This window comes from Notamacropus eugenii, chromosome 2 (assembly GCF_028372415.1).
Source record: "Notamacropus eugenii isolate mMacEug1 chromosome 2, mMacEug1.pri_v2, whole genome shotgun sequence".
NCBI lineage: Eukaryota > Metazoa > Chordata > Mammalia > Diprotodontia > Macropodidae > Notamacropus > Notamacropus eugenii.
Genome location: NC_092873.1, coordinates 332,171,608 through 332,189,204, shown reverse-complemented (window position 1 = coordinate 332,189,204; position 17,597 = coordinate 332,171,608). Strand labels below are relative to the sequence as shown.

Here is a 17,597-nt window from a genome sequence, read left to right as displayed (position 1 = left end):
GGGCACAATTGAAATGAGAGGAGTAGCAGTTCAGCCTTGGGGACTTAGGAGAGAGTTATGATGGCATTGGGAGCATAGGTGTGACCTAGAGCAGTTCTGTAGTAAGCTAGGTATAGTGTACAGAAGTGCTGGGTTGAAATCAGGAAGATTCATCATGAGTTCAACTCTGACCTCAGATACTTACTAAACTGTGTGACTCTGGGCAAATCACTTAACCCAGTTTACCTCAGTTTCCTCATCTGTAAAATTAACTGGAGAGTGAAATGGCAAACCAATCTAGTATCTTTGCCAAGAAAACCCCAGTTTTGCTGCTGAGCCCTTTTTGGGGGGGCAGAGGGATAATGAAGAAGAGCAGTTCTTGAATTCAGTTCTCTTTGCACCAAGCCAGATTGGGTTCTGGCAATACCATTTATTAAGTATATTTCTATCATTATTAGCTTTATCTCTCTCACCATTATGTGAAGAATGAACAGAAAAAGTCCTATATTTGAAGTCAGAAGACCTACATTCATATCTCAACACTGTCAATAAGTCAGTAAATATTTATTAAGCACTTACTATGTTCCTGGCACTGTGCTAAGCACTGAAGATACTGGAAGAGGCAAAACGTAGTCCTGACCTCAAGGAGCTCACTCTGTAATGGACTGGTACTATAATGGACCATAATGTGATTGTATGGGTATAGGGAACTCCTATTAATCATCCGGCTGCTGCTGCACAGTTTAGAGCTTCAGAAAGTTGCCAGGGGCATTAAAAGATTAAATAGTATTCCAGGTTCACATAGTCAATGTGTTTTAATATGCATTTATTTAAATGTATGCATGCACATATGTATACATATATACATACTACATATATGTATGTATATATGATGTGATAGTAAGAAATGGAAGATAGAATCTATTTTCATGGGTGTGTGTACTATGTATGAGAAAGGAGAGAGAAATTCCCCCAAATTCTATTCCAATGTATCATTATGGTATGGAGGTAACCTTTTGGTTCTTGAAGGCTACACTAGGCAGTGCAAACTCTAGGAGGTCATACCATCCTGGAAAACCTTCATGTGTTCCCTAGTGACAACCTACCACAATTGGCAAGATAGGCAACAGTGTAGCTAAGTACAGATAGGTTCATCACCTGGATGACTGGCCTTGTAGTGAAGAATTCTTTGGCAGTAGAAACCTATGAAACGAAGAAAAATGCAAGATGGCCCTCTTCAGCTGCAATATACCCTATCACCTCCTTAAGCAGCTCCCCTCCCTTTCTCAGCCAACCACCTTGAAAAAGCTGTCAATAATATTGATTTTGTTTTCTCTCCTCTCCTTGTCTTCTACGTATAATTTTCATCAAATGACAAACCAGTTGGTATATTGCTAAAGGATTAGAGCCACACTGGCATCCTTACTATGAATAAAAAACAAGAGACAAAAAGAAATTTCAGCTAACTGGAAGTTTGGTTTGTGGGAATTTCATAAGAAAGCAAATAGAAAGTTGGTTTCAGCATAATCACTAAAGGAAAAGAAATATAATTTCATGGGAACAGTCATATTAACTTGCAGTACTTATAGTAAGCAAATCACCATGAAAATAATTTCAGTCTATGAGCCAACAACCATTTCAGGGGAAGAAGTCTAGACATTTTATGAAGAATTTAACAAGATGTGATCAGTGACTTCAGTGTGAAAGTGGATACAGGAGAGGACACTTTAAATTTTGGGTTAGTAGAGAGAAAACTCTTATGATTGTGTAGAGGCAATATGGTGCCAGAAACCAAGGGAAATATGTTAACATGAAAAACCAGTAAATAAGGGAGAAAAAAGGAACAGGGTTTTATAGGTTATAAAGAAATATGACTTCACATAAGTTTGGGTACTTGGGGTCCAAGACTCATGCAGTTTGCAGTGATATGGAGATTGATGGACTGATGAGTTTAGTCATGTTCTGCTGTGTGAAGATGAATGATTGAGACAGGACCAAATACTTACACCACAGCAATAGAAAGATGCCACAGCCTCTGTAATTTTCTTGTCTGACCACATTCATCTTAAAGTATAACTTTTCCATCTTTGGTGAAAATGTTGACCTCAGAATAAAAAGATGTTGGTTCAAGTCTAGCCCCAGACTCAGGGTGGGTGTGTGATATTGGGCAAACCATTTAACCTTTCCATTAAGTCTAGAACCTTTTGGCTGCTCTTTCCTTCATAATCCATCTTAACTATAGTCACATCCATGCCAAAAATGCAACTTTGGGACAGCATTACTTTCAAAAAGATTTCTGACTGTTCCTTTATAAGCTACAGGGTTGAGAATGTTGCTTTCTTCACTTGTGCATTGTAAAAAATGAGTTGATATAGTGCCTCAGATAAATCTCTGAGACTGTAATTTATAGGACAATTGCTGTTCTGCCTTGGTAAAGGATATTTCCTCATTTGGGAGCTCTCTATGCCAATAAAATCACAGGTCCAGACCCTCTCCAATCCCTCCACCAAAAATAAATTACAATTTGTAATTCAGAAAAGGAAATATTGCTCACTTTTATATGTTGCTAACTCTATTAGTTGTCTACTATAAATCTATCTCAATTCTTTTTTTTATACATCTGGGAAGATTTCATAGTTTGAGGTATTGAATGTTCATATTGATCCAATTCAATCCAAAAAGCCAAAGCCTAGCGTAGTCAATGTTTCAAGCCACACAGCTCAAAAATATTAGACTGGCTAGTTCACTTCCTGCATTTTGGCCATTAATTGATAACTTGCCATTTCTCACACAAATGATATCATATTTAGTTTCCATAAAATTCCAATTTGTTTTGTCTCAAATAAGGATCTATGAGCCAATGCTCATCATATACCATTGACCTGCTAGTGACTGTACCAGTACATGTCTATTAAACAGTGATCTTCTAATCAGTATTAAAATTTGACCAGTGAGGACCAAAAACATGGCCTTCTTTTCTCAAGAAAAGAAATTATACAACTCCACTTACCAGGTCTTGGCTTGGAATGTGCTCCATTCTCACCTTTACCTCTTAGAATCCCTTCTTTTATTCAAATCTCAGTTCAACTACCAAAGACCCATATGAGCTCTATTGTCACCTCCCAGAAGTTAGTGAATCCTCTAGAAAAGTATCTTACATTATGCATTTCAATATATACATAAAAAAGTATATACCACTGCCCAAGCTCCACTTAAGGGCTGTTTTCTGGACCCTCCTGGCTTAAGAGTGATTATCAATAGTAACTGTTGCTGTTTCCCTCTCAGATTGAGGTAATTAATTTCTTTGCCTCATGAAAAGGACTGTCCCCTGACTACTTCTTAAACATGCCTATTCACTGAATGAGTGTCACCTTACCCTGAGTACCTGAATAGACCTTGGCCTAAAGGAGCCAATGTCTTCCATTGCATCCTGGGCCATCTCCAGTCATCCTGATGAATATCTGGCCAGTGGATTCAGATGTCTCTGGAGGAGAAGTGAGGCTGGTGACCTGAACAACTGGCCCTCACTCACTCAAAACAAAGTCAGGTGAAAATCATGCCATGATTTCTCTGATGGCAATGAAGGATGAATACAACAATCTGTGAGTAGATGCAGCTGCCTTAATGGGGACTCAGCTAGCTAGGTAACTCAGCTCCTTCTCTCCTGTCCATCTCCCCTTCCCCTTCCTTCTCCTCTCCAAAGGAAGGTAAATTTGGATGACCACAGGATGCCCAGTTAACTTGGGGTTTACAGGCTAGATTTCTTCTCTTCTCTTCCCTCCTCCCCTTTTCTCTCCTCCCCTCCCCTTTCCTTTTCTTTCCTTTCCAACTTTATTTAAAAGTATGGGTGCATATTACTTCTCCCAATATGTTTCATTCTTTGTCTTTGATCTTCTAGAATCTAGCTCATAGTAGATACTTAATAAACATTTAATGACTGACCAATAGGAGAAGGGATACAAATCAGCACAAGGTGTCAAAAACCCACAGACACCTGAATGGTTTCTTTGGCAGAACCCTCCTGAAATGAGATGGCAAGAACCACTCTATATCCCCTTTAGCAAGTTACATGGAATTTCTAGGTGCAAGAGAATGAGGTCTACAAAACATAACTAAGCCTGAGGGAACTAAGATATGTTGACTCTGACTCTAAACTGGCCAACTTTAAAATGATCTCCCCGACTTTAGGAAAAATTGGCTGTAGTTGGTCCTGAGAAGCCTTTAAAATGTTTCCCTGTTTCCATACATTAGCATAAGCTTGAGACCTAATATTACCTTTCTAAAGCATCCTTCCCATACTGCCTATTGCATTCTCTTGTTTTAAAATAAATAAGTGAAGAACTTTCAGTTGTTCCCTCCTCCCTGTGAAATAAAACATAAAGCCATGAGCCTGGCAATTAATATTCTTCACAGTCTAGCTCCAACTCAAGTTTCTAATCTTTTCTCATGATGGCGCTCTTCCAGTACTCATTGTTACTGTATAACTGGATTATTAGGTGTTTCCTCAACATGATCCACCATTTTCTTCCTACGTTCCCATAGACAAAGCCCTGGAATGTTTTTCCTTCTGAACTCTACCTCTCAAAATCTTTATCTTCCTCCAAGGTTTAGTTCAGGATTCTCACCTTCTCCATGAAGCTTTCCCAGAACTCCACATTGTCAAGCTGTCACTCACTCCTCAATTTATCTGGCACCCTACTTCTTCAAGTCTGCTGTATCTATTGTATCTCACCCTGCAGGACCCTGTACCTCACACCAAAAATGTAAACTTCATGAAGGCAGGGCTTATTTCATATATCTTTGCTTCCTGGCACAGAACAGGGACTTGATAATTTTTTGCTAAATTGAATATGTATTTGTGTCTTGTTTCATTAGGTGAATATGGACACCAACATTCTCCTTTGTTTTTCCTGAAGTCTTCATTTTGGAACCCTCATTCTAGGACTGGTTATCAGACACAGGAGAATGAGACTAACGGTACACATTATTCTGACAGTTTTGAGCCAGTGCCTCCAGAATTTCATGGGAAAGAAGCTATCAGGTAAATAATTATCTTACTGAACAAAAAGACAAGTTACAGGCTAATTCAGACGATCATGCATGCAAAATAGGTAAAACTTATAAAACTGAGCCTTTCCTTTTCTATGCCAACTTCTGGATCTCACTCTCAATCTTCCCCAAACACACACACACACATACATACACACACACACACACACACATACACATACACACACAGACATGCATACACACCTGTTTTAAATGAACACTTCGATTAAAAATTTTCATGTACAGGAAGATTTTCAGTATTAACCTTTACTTGAGGTGGTAAGCCTTCAAGCATAAATCTCCTCATGACTTTATTTTACCTCTTTCCTTCCTCATTTTTTTTAACAACCCTACCTCATACTCTGTTCTCTTCTTTCTTTATCCCCTTCTATTTTTCTCTTCTGAGATAGAAGGAACACAGTCACAGAGAAAGAAAAAGAGATGAAATGTAGCAATTATCTTTTTTTCTGCCATTATGGGAATGCTTTTTTATTTCATAAATTGAAATGAGTAAAAAATTTTAAAAGAATGAAAAAATGAAAAAAATATGAAGTATCCCATTGGAAAAAAAATTGACCTAAACAGTAGACCAAAAATAGATCATTTAAGAGTTATTCAACTCTCTAAAAGCCATGATTATATAAAAAGATCTTAAACATCATATTTCAAGAAATTATGAAGGTAAACTGATCCAATATCCTAAATCCACAAAGGAAAAAAATAAAGTGAAAAAATTTACTGTTTGTTTCCTGAGAGAGATCTCAAAATGAAAATTCCCAGGAAGGTTATAGTCAAATTATGAGCTCCCAAGTAAAGGGTAAATGATTCTAAGCAGCCCAAAAGAAAATAGTCAAATATTGTTGTCATAATCAAGATCAAACAAGCTTTAGTGGCATCTACACTAAATGAGTAGAGGGCTTATAATATGATATTCCAGAAGGCAAAAGAGTTAAGATTATAACCAAGAATAACTTACTCAGAAAAAAGGAGTACAATTCTTCAGGAGGAAAATTAATATTTAATGGAACAGAGGACTTACAAGCATTCCTGATGAGAAGATCAGAGGTATAGAAAATTTCACATTCAGATACAAGACTCAAGGGAATCATAAAGAGATAAACATGAAAGAAAAATTGTAAAGGACTTCATAACGTTAAAGTATTTGAATTCCTATATGTGAAGGAAATATAACTCTTAATATGATAATGTAACTCTAAAGAACTTTCTCATTATTTGGGCAGTTAGGAGTCTATATATAGACAGAGAGTTATTGAAGGCTGTGTGAGCTGACGTTATTGGCATGATCTAAAAAATGAAAGGTTGAGAAAGAGGGATACATTAGGAAAAGGGAGAGTAAGAATGACAAAAAACTATCTCACATAAAATTTCGCACAAGGGAGAGTTTTTACAGTGGAAAGGAAAAGGGAGAGGTTGACAAACAATGCTTGAACCTCATTCATATTGGAATTAGTTCAAAGAGAGAAATTTTATATATATATATATATTTATATATATGCATATATATGTATGTATGGATATGGATATAGATAGATAGATATCTGTGTGTGCATTTTACACATGCATTTATGTATGTAAGATGCACACACACAGAGTTGGGTAAAGAAATCTATCTTACCTAATGGAACTAAATGAGGAAGGCGATAAGAGAAATGTGGCAGGGAGGAGGATGATAACAGGGAGGACAAATTAAAGGAGACAGTGGTCAGCAAAACATATGTTTGAAGAGGAGTAGGGTACAATGAGAGGGAAAGTAATAAACATAAGAATATAAGATGTAAGAAAAGATACAGTAATCATAACTGTGTATGGAAATGGGATGAAATCATCTATAAAACAAAAACAGATAGCAGAATGGATTAGAAACTAAAATACAAAATTGTATTATCCACAAGAAACATATTTGAAACAGAATGACATACATAGAGTTAAAAGAAAGGGCTGGAGCAGGATCTTTTATGTTTCAACCGATGTGAAAAATGTCAGGGTAAACTATCATGATCTCAGAAATAGCAAAAGCTAAAATAGACATATTTAAAAGAGATATCCAGGGAAATTATATTTTGCTAAAACGTACAATAAACAATAAGGCAATATAAATACTAAATATATATGAACCAAACGGCAGAGCATCTGGATATTTAAGGGCACAAATAAATCAATGCAGCTAAAATGAGAAGGTTGGGGTAGGGGGACATGGGTGAGAAATCTAAAGGAAGTTTCTCTAATAAAAGCCTTATTTCTCAAATATGTGGAGAACTGAGTCATATTAATAAAAACAAAGGTCATTCCCCAATTGATAAATAGTGAAAGTATATGACCAGGTAGCTTTCAGAAATGAGAAAATCAGGAAGGATTGTGGAAAAATGGGGGACATTAAGGCACTGTTGGTTGAGTTGTGACCTTGTCCACCCATTCTGGAGAAGAATTAAAAGCTATCATACATACTCTTTGATCAAACAATTTTCCAAAAGAAATCAAAGAGAAAGGAAAAGGACCTATATGTACAAAAATATTTATAGCAGCTTTTTATGTATTGGCAAAGAATTGAAAATTGAGGAGATGTACATCAATTGGGAAATGACTAAACAAAATGTGGTAAATGTTTGCAATGGAATACTATTGTGCTATAAGAACAGGATGCTTTCAGAAAAACGTGGATTTATATGAACAGATGCAGAGTGAAATGAGCAGAACCAGGAAAACATTGCACACAGTAACAGCAGCATTGTGATGATGATCAACTATGAAAGATTTAGCTACTCTGATCAATACAATGATACAAGACAATTCCAAAGGCTCATGATGAAAAATACCATTCACCTCCAGAGAAAGAATTGATGAAGTCTGAGTGTAGAATGAAACATAAGTTTTCTACTTTATTTTTCTTGTTTATTTATTTATTTTTTTGCACCTTGGCTAATATAGAAATATGGTTTTCATGATTTCACATGCATAATTGATATCATATTGTGAAGAAGGGGCTTGGCGAGAGGGAGAGAATTTGGAATTCAAAATATTTTTAAGACAATGTTAAAAGAAAATAAGCAACAAATTGAGAAAAATTTAAAACACAAATGAGGGTAATTATAATAAAGGACTAAAAGCCATGACCCATGTGCATCCTACTAGGTATTCACTTTGCATTGCTCTGTCTTTTTTGAAAATACTTTTTGTCCACTGCAATAAGAAGTTCTTCCATAGCAATTAAACCTGAGCTTTGTTATTTTGACAGACTGATTTGGGGAAATGAGGAAATATAGAAGAGGTTGGTGTTGTGAAAAATGGGAACAATAGAAGAGAACCCATATCAATGAATATGATGTGCATTCCCATCTATTCACAGCCTAAACATCCTTTGGAAGCAAGCTTATGAAAATTCACTTTTCTCCACTTGATAATATTATATTTTTTCCCAATACATGTAAAGATAGTCTTCAACATTCACTTTTGTAAGATTTTGTGTTCCAAACTTTTTTCCTCCCTATCTCCCCTTTTCCCTCCCCAAGATGACAATCAATCTGATATAGGTTATACATGTACAATCATGTTAAACACACATGAAAATACATTGTGAATGAAGCCTTTAGAACTATTCTTTCTCATACTGTTCTCTCCTTTCTCTGATTTCTCATGATATTTACATATAAACAGAACTAAGTACTTAAAAACTCAAGAGTAAAACAATAATGCTCTTTTGGATTTCTCTCTTATAATTATGTTAGTATTATCACCCTACCTAGTGTGTCTTGTGAGCCAGGTTCTTATATTATACTTCTCTTGTATGCCTTACAATAGTTAGGAGCAGCCTAAACACTGAGCAAATACTCAGTATGTGTTCTATGGATAGTGAACTAACTGAGTGCTATGCCTTGCTCAGCTACTAATTACTAAATGACATTGGAAAGTCACTTTACCTTTCTAGGCCTTAATCCCTTTGTTTATAAAGTGAGGGATTTGGAATTAATGGTCTCAAAGATCCTTGGAACTCTAATATTCTGCATTTCTATGAACACACAAGAACAAAGGATAAGGAAAAAATGGGCAGGTCTTCAGATGAAGAGTAAATAGCCCCCAAACTTTGGTTTCCCCAATGGTGGTTTATCTGATTTGATATTTTTAAAAGTATTCTAGAATAGGTATTATTGGGGAAAATCTTCAAGATACCATTAAATTCGTGGGTAGTGCTATGTGAAGCAGACCAGTACAGATTGCAAGATCTTATGAAGTTATGAGTAGCAGATGAGCTACTTAATTAGTATTTAATTTAGAGTGCAAACAATAAAATTAAATTTATATAATAAATCAACTACAATCTTAAAGAGTTATCTAGGTATCTTTGTTGACACGTACTTGAACATATGGTCTGTTCCTGTTCCTGTTCAAATGTTCAAAAGTCAGAAAGCTCTGGGAAACAAAAGAGAAAGCATGAGTTGACCTGTTGCAGTTATAATTTGTTTTGAGGGAGTGAGGGATGGGCAGAGATAAATGAAAATTAGTATTTAGGAAAAGATAAAAAAATATGTGAGATAGCATGATGCAGCAGCTCTGTATCTCAGGCAAACCCAGGTTCAAGTCTCACCTCACTCTCACTTGGCTCACTTTGTGACCATGGGCAAGTCACTTCTTAGCATTTTGAGTCACTCTCCAAGACTCTAAGTTACAGATGAGTTATCAATGTGCATATCAGAAATTCCCTAGGCCAATGAAATTGCAAATTTAAAACCCACCTGCCCCAACTCTCAGAAAAAGGTAAATACAATTTTTCAGTTTAAATTTCAAGCACATCTTTTCTTTGCATCACATATAGGATCACTGTCTAAGGTCACTCAAAAATTGTACTGTTCATACTTCCAAGTTGGCAGTTTACATTCGTTAAATGACTTGGAAAGGCTATTATCTCAAGTTTATTTAATCTCCTTTCAGAATCAGAAATCTAAGAAAGGAATATAAAGGGAAATCTGAAAAAGTGCAAGCTCTGAAAGGTAAGAGGAAAAAGTGAATTGTTTTATCACCTCTTAATATTTGTTATTTGTAATGACTTGGTAGTGATCTCTGACACAGTTGATTATAAATACAAAGGACTATGCCCTCCAGGATGGATTGTGTGTTTGTCCTTTGTTCTAGAAGAGGGCCATAACATCAGGCAGATGATGACATGACCTGCAACTGACTTTGATATGAGTGAGGGAGGGCTGTGAAAGGTCACCAACCTCACTTTCTTCTCCAGAGTCATCTGGGTCCAGTGGCCAGACACTCATCAAGAGGACTGGAGAAGGCCCAGAATGCAATAGGAGCCCTTTTAGGCTAAGGTTTTTTCAGGTTCTCACTTTGAGTGAGGAAATGCCCATTTAATGAATAGACTTCTTTAAGAAGTGAATCTAGGGATGGCCCCTTTTATTAAAAAAAAAAAAAATCAAGATAGTAGGTGAAGACCCTCAGGGTTACTGGCCAAAAGAGACACAGTTACTATCTGCATTCACTCTGGGCCAGGAGGACCCAAAAAAGCCATTAAGTGCTGCTTGGGCAGGGATCTATTGTGGTCTAGTCTATGAGCTCCAGAGTGAAATGGATTTAAGATTTAGTCTTTGAGAAAGAAATCTATTCAGTAAACCCCAAGTTAATTTGGCAGCTTTCAGCCATCAAAATTTACCTTCCTTTGGAGAGAACAGGCAGAAGCAGAGTCAGAGGTTAACTTTATCCCAAGTCTTCTCTTGGCTGGTCCTAGGGGAGTGTGTGACTTTCCCTTTGTAATTGCTTCCAGTCTATCCTTCACCAGGAACAGATCAGCCTCTTGGAAAATAGAGAACGGGACAGTGAATTTGTTTGAGATGCCTGCTTCTTCCTCCCCAAGCATCCTTATACCACCTGAATTAGTTTATTCGCAACTTCCCCACAGACTAGAATTGTGGTCCTAAGTCACTCAGTTTAACCTTCCTCTATTTTTAGACTACAGTAACAGTTCTCATTCAATTTAACCTTTCTCTGAAGATAACAATTATGATTAAAATTTACACCAACCTCTTTAATGTAGCTCAAGCCTCTTTAATATAGTGCATTCCAAGGGGGATATGGGGAGAAACCTCTCCCCATCCACTCTTTACTGCTCTGACAATTCAGACAGAACACTTTTTCTCTGTGTCCTAGCACCAACACTACTCCTCCCTCACATAGCCCCTGCATTCAATTAGGAGTATACACAAATAGAAAGCTGTTAGAGTAGGACAGATGTAATCTAGCTGTTGAGGAACCACATAAGATCAGGAATTTTGAAAATCTTAAAGAACAAAAAATTTGGAGTGCTTTTCACAATAGGTTCTTATGGTGTAGGAATATTTCATTACATTCATGTACCCTAGTTTATTTAGCTTTCATCGATCTAGGGGTAAGGTAACTAAGTGACACACTGTATAGAGTACTGGGTCTGGAGTCAGAAAGATGCGAGTGCAAATACGGCATCAGACACTTGTGTGTCTGAGTAACTGTGTTACTCTGGGCACATCACTTAACCCTGTTTGCCTCAGTTCTTCATCCATAAAATGAGCTAGAGAAGGAAATGGCAAACCACTCCAGTATCTTTGCCAGGAAAACTCCAAATGGGGTTACAAAGAGTCATATGTTACTGAAAAACAAACGGACAATAAATCGATGAGTACCTGACTCATTGCCAGTTTTTTGTTACCATAAGAAGTGCTACTAGGTAGTACAGTGGACTTCAGGAAGTTAGAGAGACCTGAATTTAAATCCTCCTTTAAATATTTAACTAGCTAGCAGCCTGACCCTTGGACAAGTCACTTAACTTGGATCTGCTTCATTTTTCCTCATCTGTAAAATAATGGAAATAATAGTAACACCTACCTTCTGAGGTTGTACTGAGGATAAAACAAGGACATATTTGGAAAGTGCTTTACAGATTTTAAAACATTATGTTTTCATACATGTTCTGGTGTCAGCGGAACCTTTCTTTTTGCATTGTTTTCTGTAGGGTATGTGGGATCTCAGGGTTTAAGGGAAACAGCTTGATAGTGCTTTTTATATCAGACAAACCTAGATTCAATTTCTTCTTACCTTTGTAGTGTTACCCTGGGCAAGTCACTTCTTAGCATTCTGAGCAGCTATTTTAGACTAAGTTACAGATGAGTTGTCAGTGTACATCAATGGACAATGATTACAAACCATAAATTCTCTACTCCAGATGAAGTTACAAATTCACAACCAAGTATTGTTATTTTAGGTTGTTTCATAGCATAATTCAAAATTACTTTTTAAAATAATTGGATCAATTTCCAATTCCTCCATGTGTTAAAATTATATCTTGTTCTGGTCCCTCTCACCACCTACCCATCTCCCTTTTCATCAGTATAATAAATTTACAAGAGGTCAGTACAAAGTGGCAATAGCAGAAAGTAAGAGTGGAAAAAAGGAACCTAGAAGTTATATGCAAATTATGTCAAAGATACAAACTGTATCATACATTAAACAAAAATCACATTCTGGTAACGTGCAGAATCAGGGGAAGTCATCTAGATTCTACTGTCAGGGATATTTGGTTCTATTAAGTAAATCTCAGATAAATTCCAAAAGACTTACATACAAAAGTATGTCATAAGGTGTTGATAATTTTGACATGATGTGGGTATGTTAAATTTAAAGTTTTACCAACAACTTTGAGAAGATTTGTATATATTAATGAACTAACATCAAGGTGGCATAGATAACTGAGTATGTTCCTCAAAAGAAGTATAAAGGTAAGATCTCAAACCTCCACACCCCAAACATTCTTCCATCTCCTAAAGGTCCAAGCTGCTGGAGTGCTCCCAACTCTAATTCATGGTTAAGTACGTGATTATTTGTGCGTCTTCCCCTCCCCATCTTCTTCCCATCACTGCCTGCTTTCCTTCACCACCCAATCCCCCTTCCCCATACCATCTGCCTCTCTACTCCTTTTCTCACTTGTTTCTGTACGTTATGTGCCTGTTTACCCCTATATCCTCTGTGTCTTATTAAAGTATAATTGCAATCTCACTCCCTGCTGCCACAGTGATCTTTCCAAGTAAGTGCTCAAACTGGGCTTGCCTATTTCATTTCATAATTTCATAGATTGAGTCTCAATTCACTCCAGCAGTATGTTAGTGTGCCCGTCTTTCCGCAGTCTTACCAATCCTATTATTATCTTTTCTTGTTTCCTGTTTCCTGGATGTGAGGAGAAACCCAAGTTATTTTGATTTGCATTTTTTGCCAATCATTTGAAACAATTTTTCACATGGTGGGTGATGGAGTTGTGGAATGGTTAACATTGTATTTGACGCACAACAACTCTAGGAGAAATGCCAGGAGCAGAAGAGAGGTCTGCATATAATGTTTATTGATCTAACCACAGCCTTTAATACTGTCAGTGATAAGGGCTTGTAGAAGATCATAGCAAAATTTGGTTACCCAGAGAAGTCATCAGTGTTACATGCCCATTTCATAATGGCATCCTTGCATGGTTTCTGGATAATGCACAATGCTCTTGGATTTTTCTGGTCACCAATGAAGTGAAGCAGGGGTGTGTGCTTGCTCCCATGTTTTTAGCTTGATGTCTTCAGCGATGCTGTCATATGCCTCCAATAAGGATGAAAACAACATCAAAGTCAACTACTGCCTTAATAGTAAATTATTTAACTTGAAAAGTCTGCAAGCCAAGAATAAAGTAGATGAAGAGTTGGTGCATGACTTTTTGCTCATACATGATTGTTTTCACTCAGTGCAGTCTCTGAGCCTGAGATGCTTTCCAGGGATGTATACATAGATGATGAGGTTGACACATGTGTTGCCAGAGCTAGCTCCACATTTGAGAGACTATGAAAGTGTGGGAAAGAAGGGGTATTAGGCTGCCTACCAAACTGAAGATCTACAAAGCCATTGTGCTGACCTCATTGTTGTATGCCTGTGAAACATGGGCAATCCACCAGTGCCATGTCAGAAAGTAGAATTGATTCCATTTGAATTGTCTTAGAAAGATTCTGAAGATCACCTGGCAAGATAAAGATATCAGACATTAAGGTCCTTTCTCAAGTTGAACTGCCAAGCATTCAAACTCCACTACAGAGAGTAGTGCTAGGTTAGTAGTGTTAGTGTTAGGTTGGCTATGTTGTTCAAATTCCAAATATATATCTGCCTAAAAGGCAATTATTTTATGGAGAACTCACACATGGCAGGCACTTTCATGATGGTAAGAAGGAGTGATACAAGGGCAGTATTAAGGTCTCTCTGAAAAACTTTGGAAATGATTGTGAGATATGGGAGAAACTGGTGCAGAATCACCCATCATGGCGCACCCACATCAAAGAAGGTGCTGTACTCTATGAGCAAAGTGCAATTGCCCAAAGGAAACGTGAGATGTGCAAATTTAGAAAAATCTCCACTCCAAATATTCATATGTACCTGATTTGCAGTAGAGTCTACCAAACTCATATGGGTCTGATCAGCCACAGTTGGACATACTGTACCTTGACCCCAACATAGTGATGGCATTTTGGTCCTCCTTGAGAACAAAGGAGAAGCAACAAATTTGCTATTCATTTTTTGTTCAATGTTTGCTCGTTTCACACTGTTCTCTCCTTTTTATGTACTGCTCTGCTTCACTCTTTGAAATATAAATTCATGAAGGAAAAAAAATGTCAGATGGAAGGACAGTTGTTTGGTTATAGTCACTGTGTTGCCAGTAAGGAGGCGAGTCTGAACCCTCTGCTCTTACTATGTATCAGTTTCCACTATTTTTATTTCCCTTTTTAATTTTTTTTTAAATTACAAGCATTTATTTTTCTTTTCCTTTTACCCCACATCCTGTGGAGGAGAGACACTTGTAACAAATATGAATAATAAAGCAAAAACAAATTCCCACATTAGTCCTATCCAAAAATCAATGTCTCATCATGCATACTTGGTCCATCACTTTTTCAACAGAAGAGCTTTCTTCATCATCAATCTCTTGGGGTCATGTTTGGTTACTGCACTGATCAGAATTCCCCAGTCTAGTTTCTTTCAGACTACTTTCAAGTTTTACCAAAGGTATTTTCCTTAAATAGGGAACTCTTACTCCATTAGCTGGGATCTTTGGAGTTTATCAAAGACTAGGCTACTTTGTTTTCTTCTGTATGTTGCATACCTAATCTGTTCCACTGACTGACTTCTGTTTTCTCACCAGTACCAAGTCCTTTTGATGAATACTACTTTGTAATACTGTTTTAGGATCTAGTACTGGTAGGTTTCCCCCCATCCCCTTGGTTTTTTTTTCATTATTTCCTTTGAGATTCTTGATAATTTTCACTTCTAGATGAATTTCATTATTTTTTCTAGCTTTATAAAGTAATCCTTTGGTAGCTTGATTGGTAGAGCACTGAACAAGTAAATCAATTTAGTTAGCATTGTCATTTTATTACACTGACTCATCTTACAAACAAGCAATTCATATTTCTCCAATTATTTGGGTCTATCAATATAAAAATATTTTACTGTTGTATTCTTTGTAATTATACTTCCAAGTATTTTGTACATTCCATGTTTTATTTTTTTTAATTTATTTTTAACACTCAATTTTTTACAAAAAAAAATTGAGTTCCAAGTGTTCTCCTTCCTTCCAGTCCCTTCCCTTCCCCATTGAGAAGGCAAGCAATGTGAATGTGTGAAATGATGCAAAACATATTTCTGTATTAGTGATGTTACAAAAAACCAAAAAAAATCATTATTTATAGCACTTTTTTTCATATGACTATTGATAGCTTTGATTTCTTCTTCTGAAAACTGCTTGTTTGTTATCTTTTAACCATTTATCACTGGGTCCATAGTTACTTTAAATGGAATTTCTCTATCTCTTGTTGCTGGTTTTGTTAGTAATATGCAGAAATGATGACTTATGTGGACTTATTTTACATCCTGCCACTACTTTAATTAATTCTTGGTTGATGCACTATAATTCTCTAAATAAATAATCACATCATTTATAAAAACTAGTCATTTTATTTTTTCTTCACCTATGCTTATTCCTTCAATTTCTTTTTCTTATCTTATTGCTATAAGTAGCATTGCTAGAACTATATCCTAAAAGAGTGTTGGTAATAGACAACTTTGAATAACCCTTGGTCTTAATATAAAAACTCTATTTATCTCTATTGTATATAATCTTGCCCTTATGTGTGTGTGTGTGCATGCATGTGTGTGCGTGTGTGTGATTTAAATAAGAATGGGTGTTGTATCTTGTCAAAGACTTTTTCTTCATCTATTGATATTATCTTAGGGTATTTTGTTTTCCTTGTTATTAATAATCTATTACGTTTTTTGATTGAGCTTGCTCTTCTGGAAAACCTGTGTCTTTAAGTTATTTTTTTATCTTCAGTCTTCAATGTCAATCAATTTGATCTATATTAGACCTATAAAATGATCATTCATTTGCCTTTTTCAGTTTATTTTCTCTTGCTACTTTTTCTCTGCCAAATATTTTTCTACTTCTGTATATTTGAGTTCCAAATCTATCATTCTCTCTTTCAGAGACTCTTACTTTTTGGCAAACATTCTCCATCATAAGTCCTAATTTTTATAGCCTATTGTTTATATCCTTTAATTATTCATTGAAAGCTCTGATTTCTGACCTAAATAAAAATTGCCACTATATTAAATTTACAGATTGAATTTGGGATTATTTGCATCTTTAAGATCATCTGTAGATCTAATATTGTACAGTGGCTGTCTCTCCCATTAGTGAAACTCTTTTGAAAATATTTTAAAGTTTTTCTGTATGTGTTTGACAGGTTAAGGTACACAGAAGTGATATGATTAGTCATGATTGGAAATGATATTTCTCATTTTATCAACATTTTCTGGGTTTTATTTGGAGTTTCTTTTGTTTTTTCTTTGGAGTTTCAAGTATTATTTTTACTTTGTCTTTTTTATCCTTTACTTTCTTTGAGCGTCATGCAAAATATATTTCCAAATTATTCATATTGTGAAAGAAAACACAAACAAATTTTTTTTTAAGTATGCTTCTGTCATCATTCAAACTCAGTTCTTTTCTGGAGATAGATAGCATTTTTCATCATAAAGCCTTCAGAACTGTCTCAGATCATTGTATTGCTGAGATTAGATAAGTCATTCACAGATGACCACTGTGCAGTATTTCTGTTACTGTGTATAGTGTTATCCTGGTTCTACTCACTTCATTTTGCATCAGTTCATTATTTGACACAATAGAAAATAAGTGCATTAATATTTTTGTATGTATAGGTCCTTTTCCCTTTTTGTTTGTTTTGTTCTCAGTAGTATTACTTGACAAAAGGTGTACACAGTTTTACAGCCCTTTGGGTATAGTTGTAAATTGCTCTCCATAGTGGTTGGATAATTTCACAACTCCACCAACAATGAACTAGTATTCTTATTTTTCTGCACACTGTGCAGTATTTGTCATTTTCCTTTTCTGTAATGTTAGCCAATCTAATAAGTGTGAGGTAGTGTCTCAGAGTTATTTTAATCTGCATTTTCTTTTTTCATATAAATTTATTTATTTTCAGTTTTCA

The 17,597-nt window shown here is 36.0% G+C and overlaps 1 protein-coding gene across 4 annotated transcripts in view; it reads left to right on the top strand.

Moving 5' to 3' along the window:
- The window catches only part of LOC140528059 (ATP-binding cassette sub-family A member 10-like), a 118,148-nt gene that overhangs the window by 24,479 nt on the left and 76,072 nt on the right, over positions 1-17,597 (top strand). For all 4 annotated transcript variants that reach the window (XM_072645525.1, XM_072645523.1, XM_072645526.1 and 1 more), the window contains 2 exons: positions 4,855-5,020; positions 9,973-10,031. In XM_072645525.1, the coding sequence (XP_072501626.1) occupies positions 4,855-5,020; positions 9,973-10,031 (225 nt within the window). The remainder of the gene's footprint in view (positions 1-4,854; positions 5,021-9,972; positions 10,032-17,597) is intronic.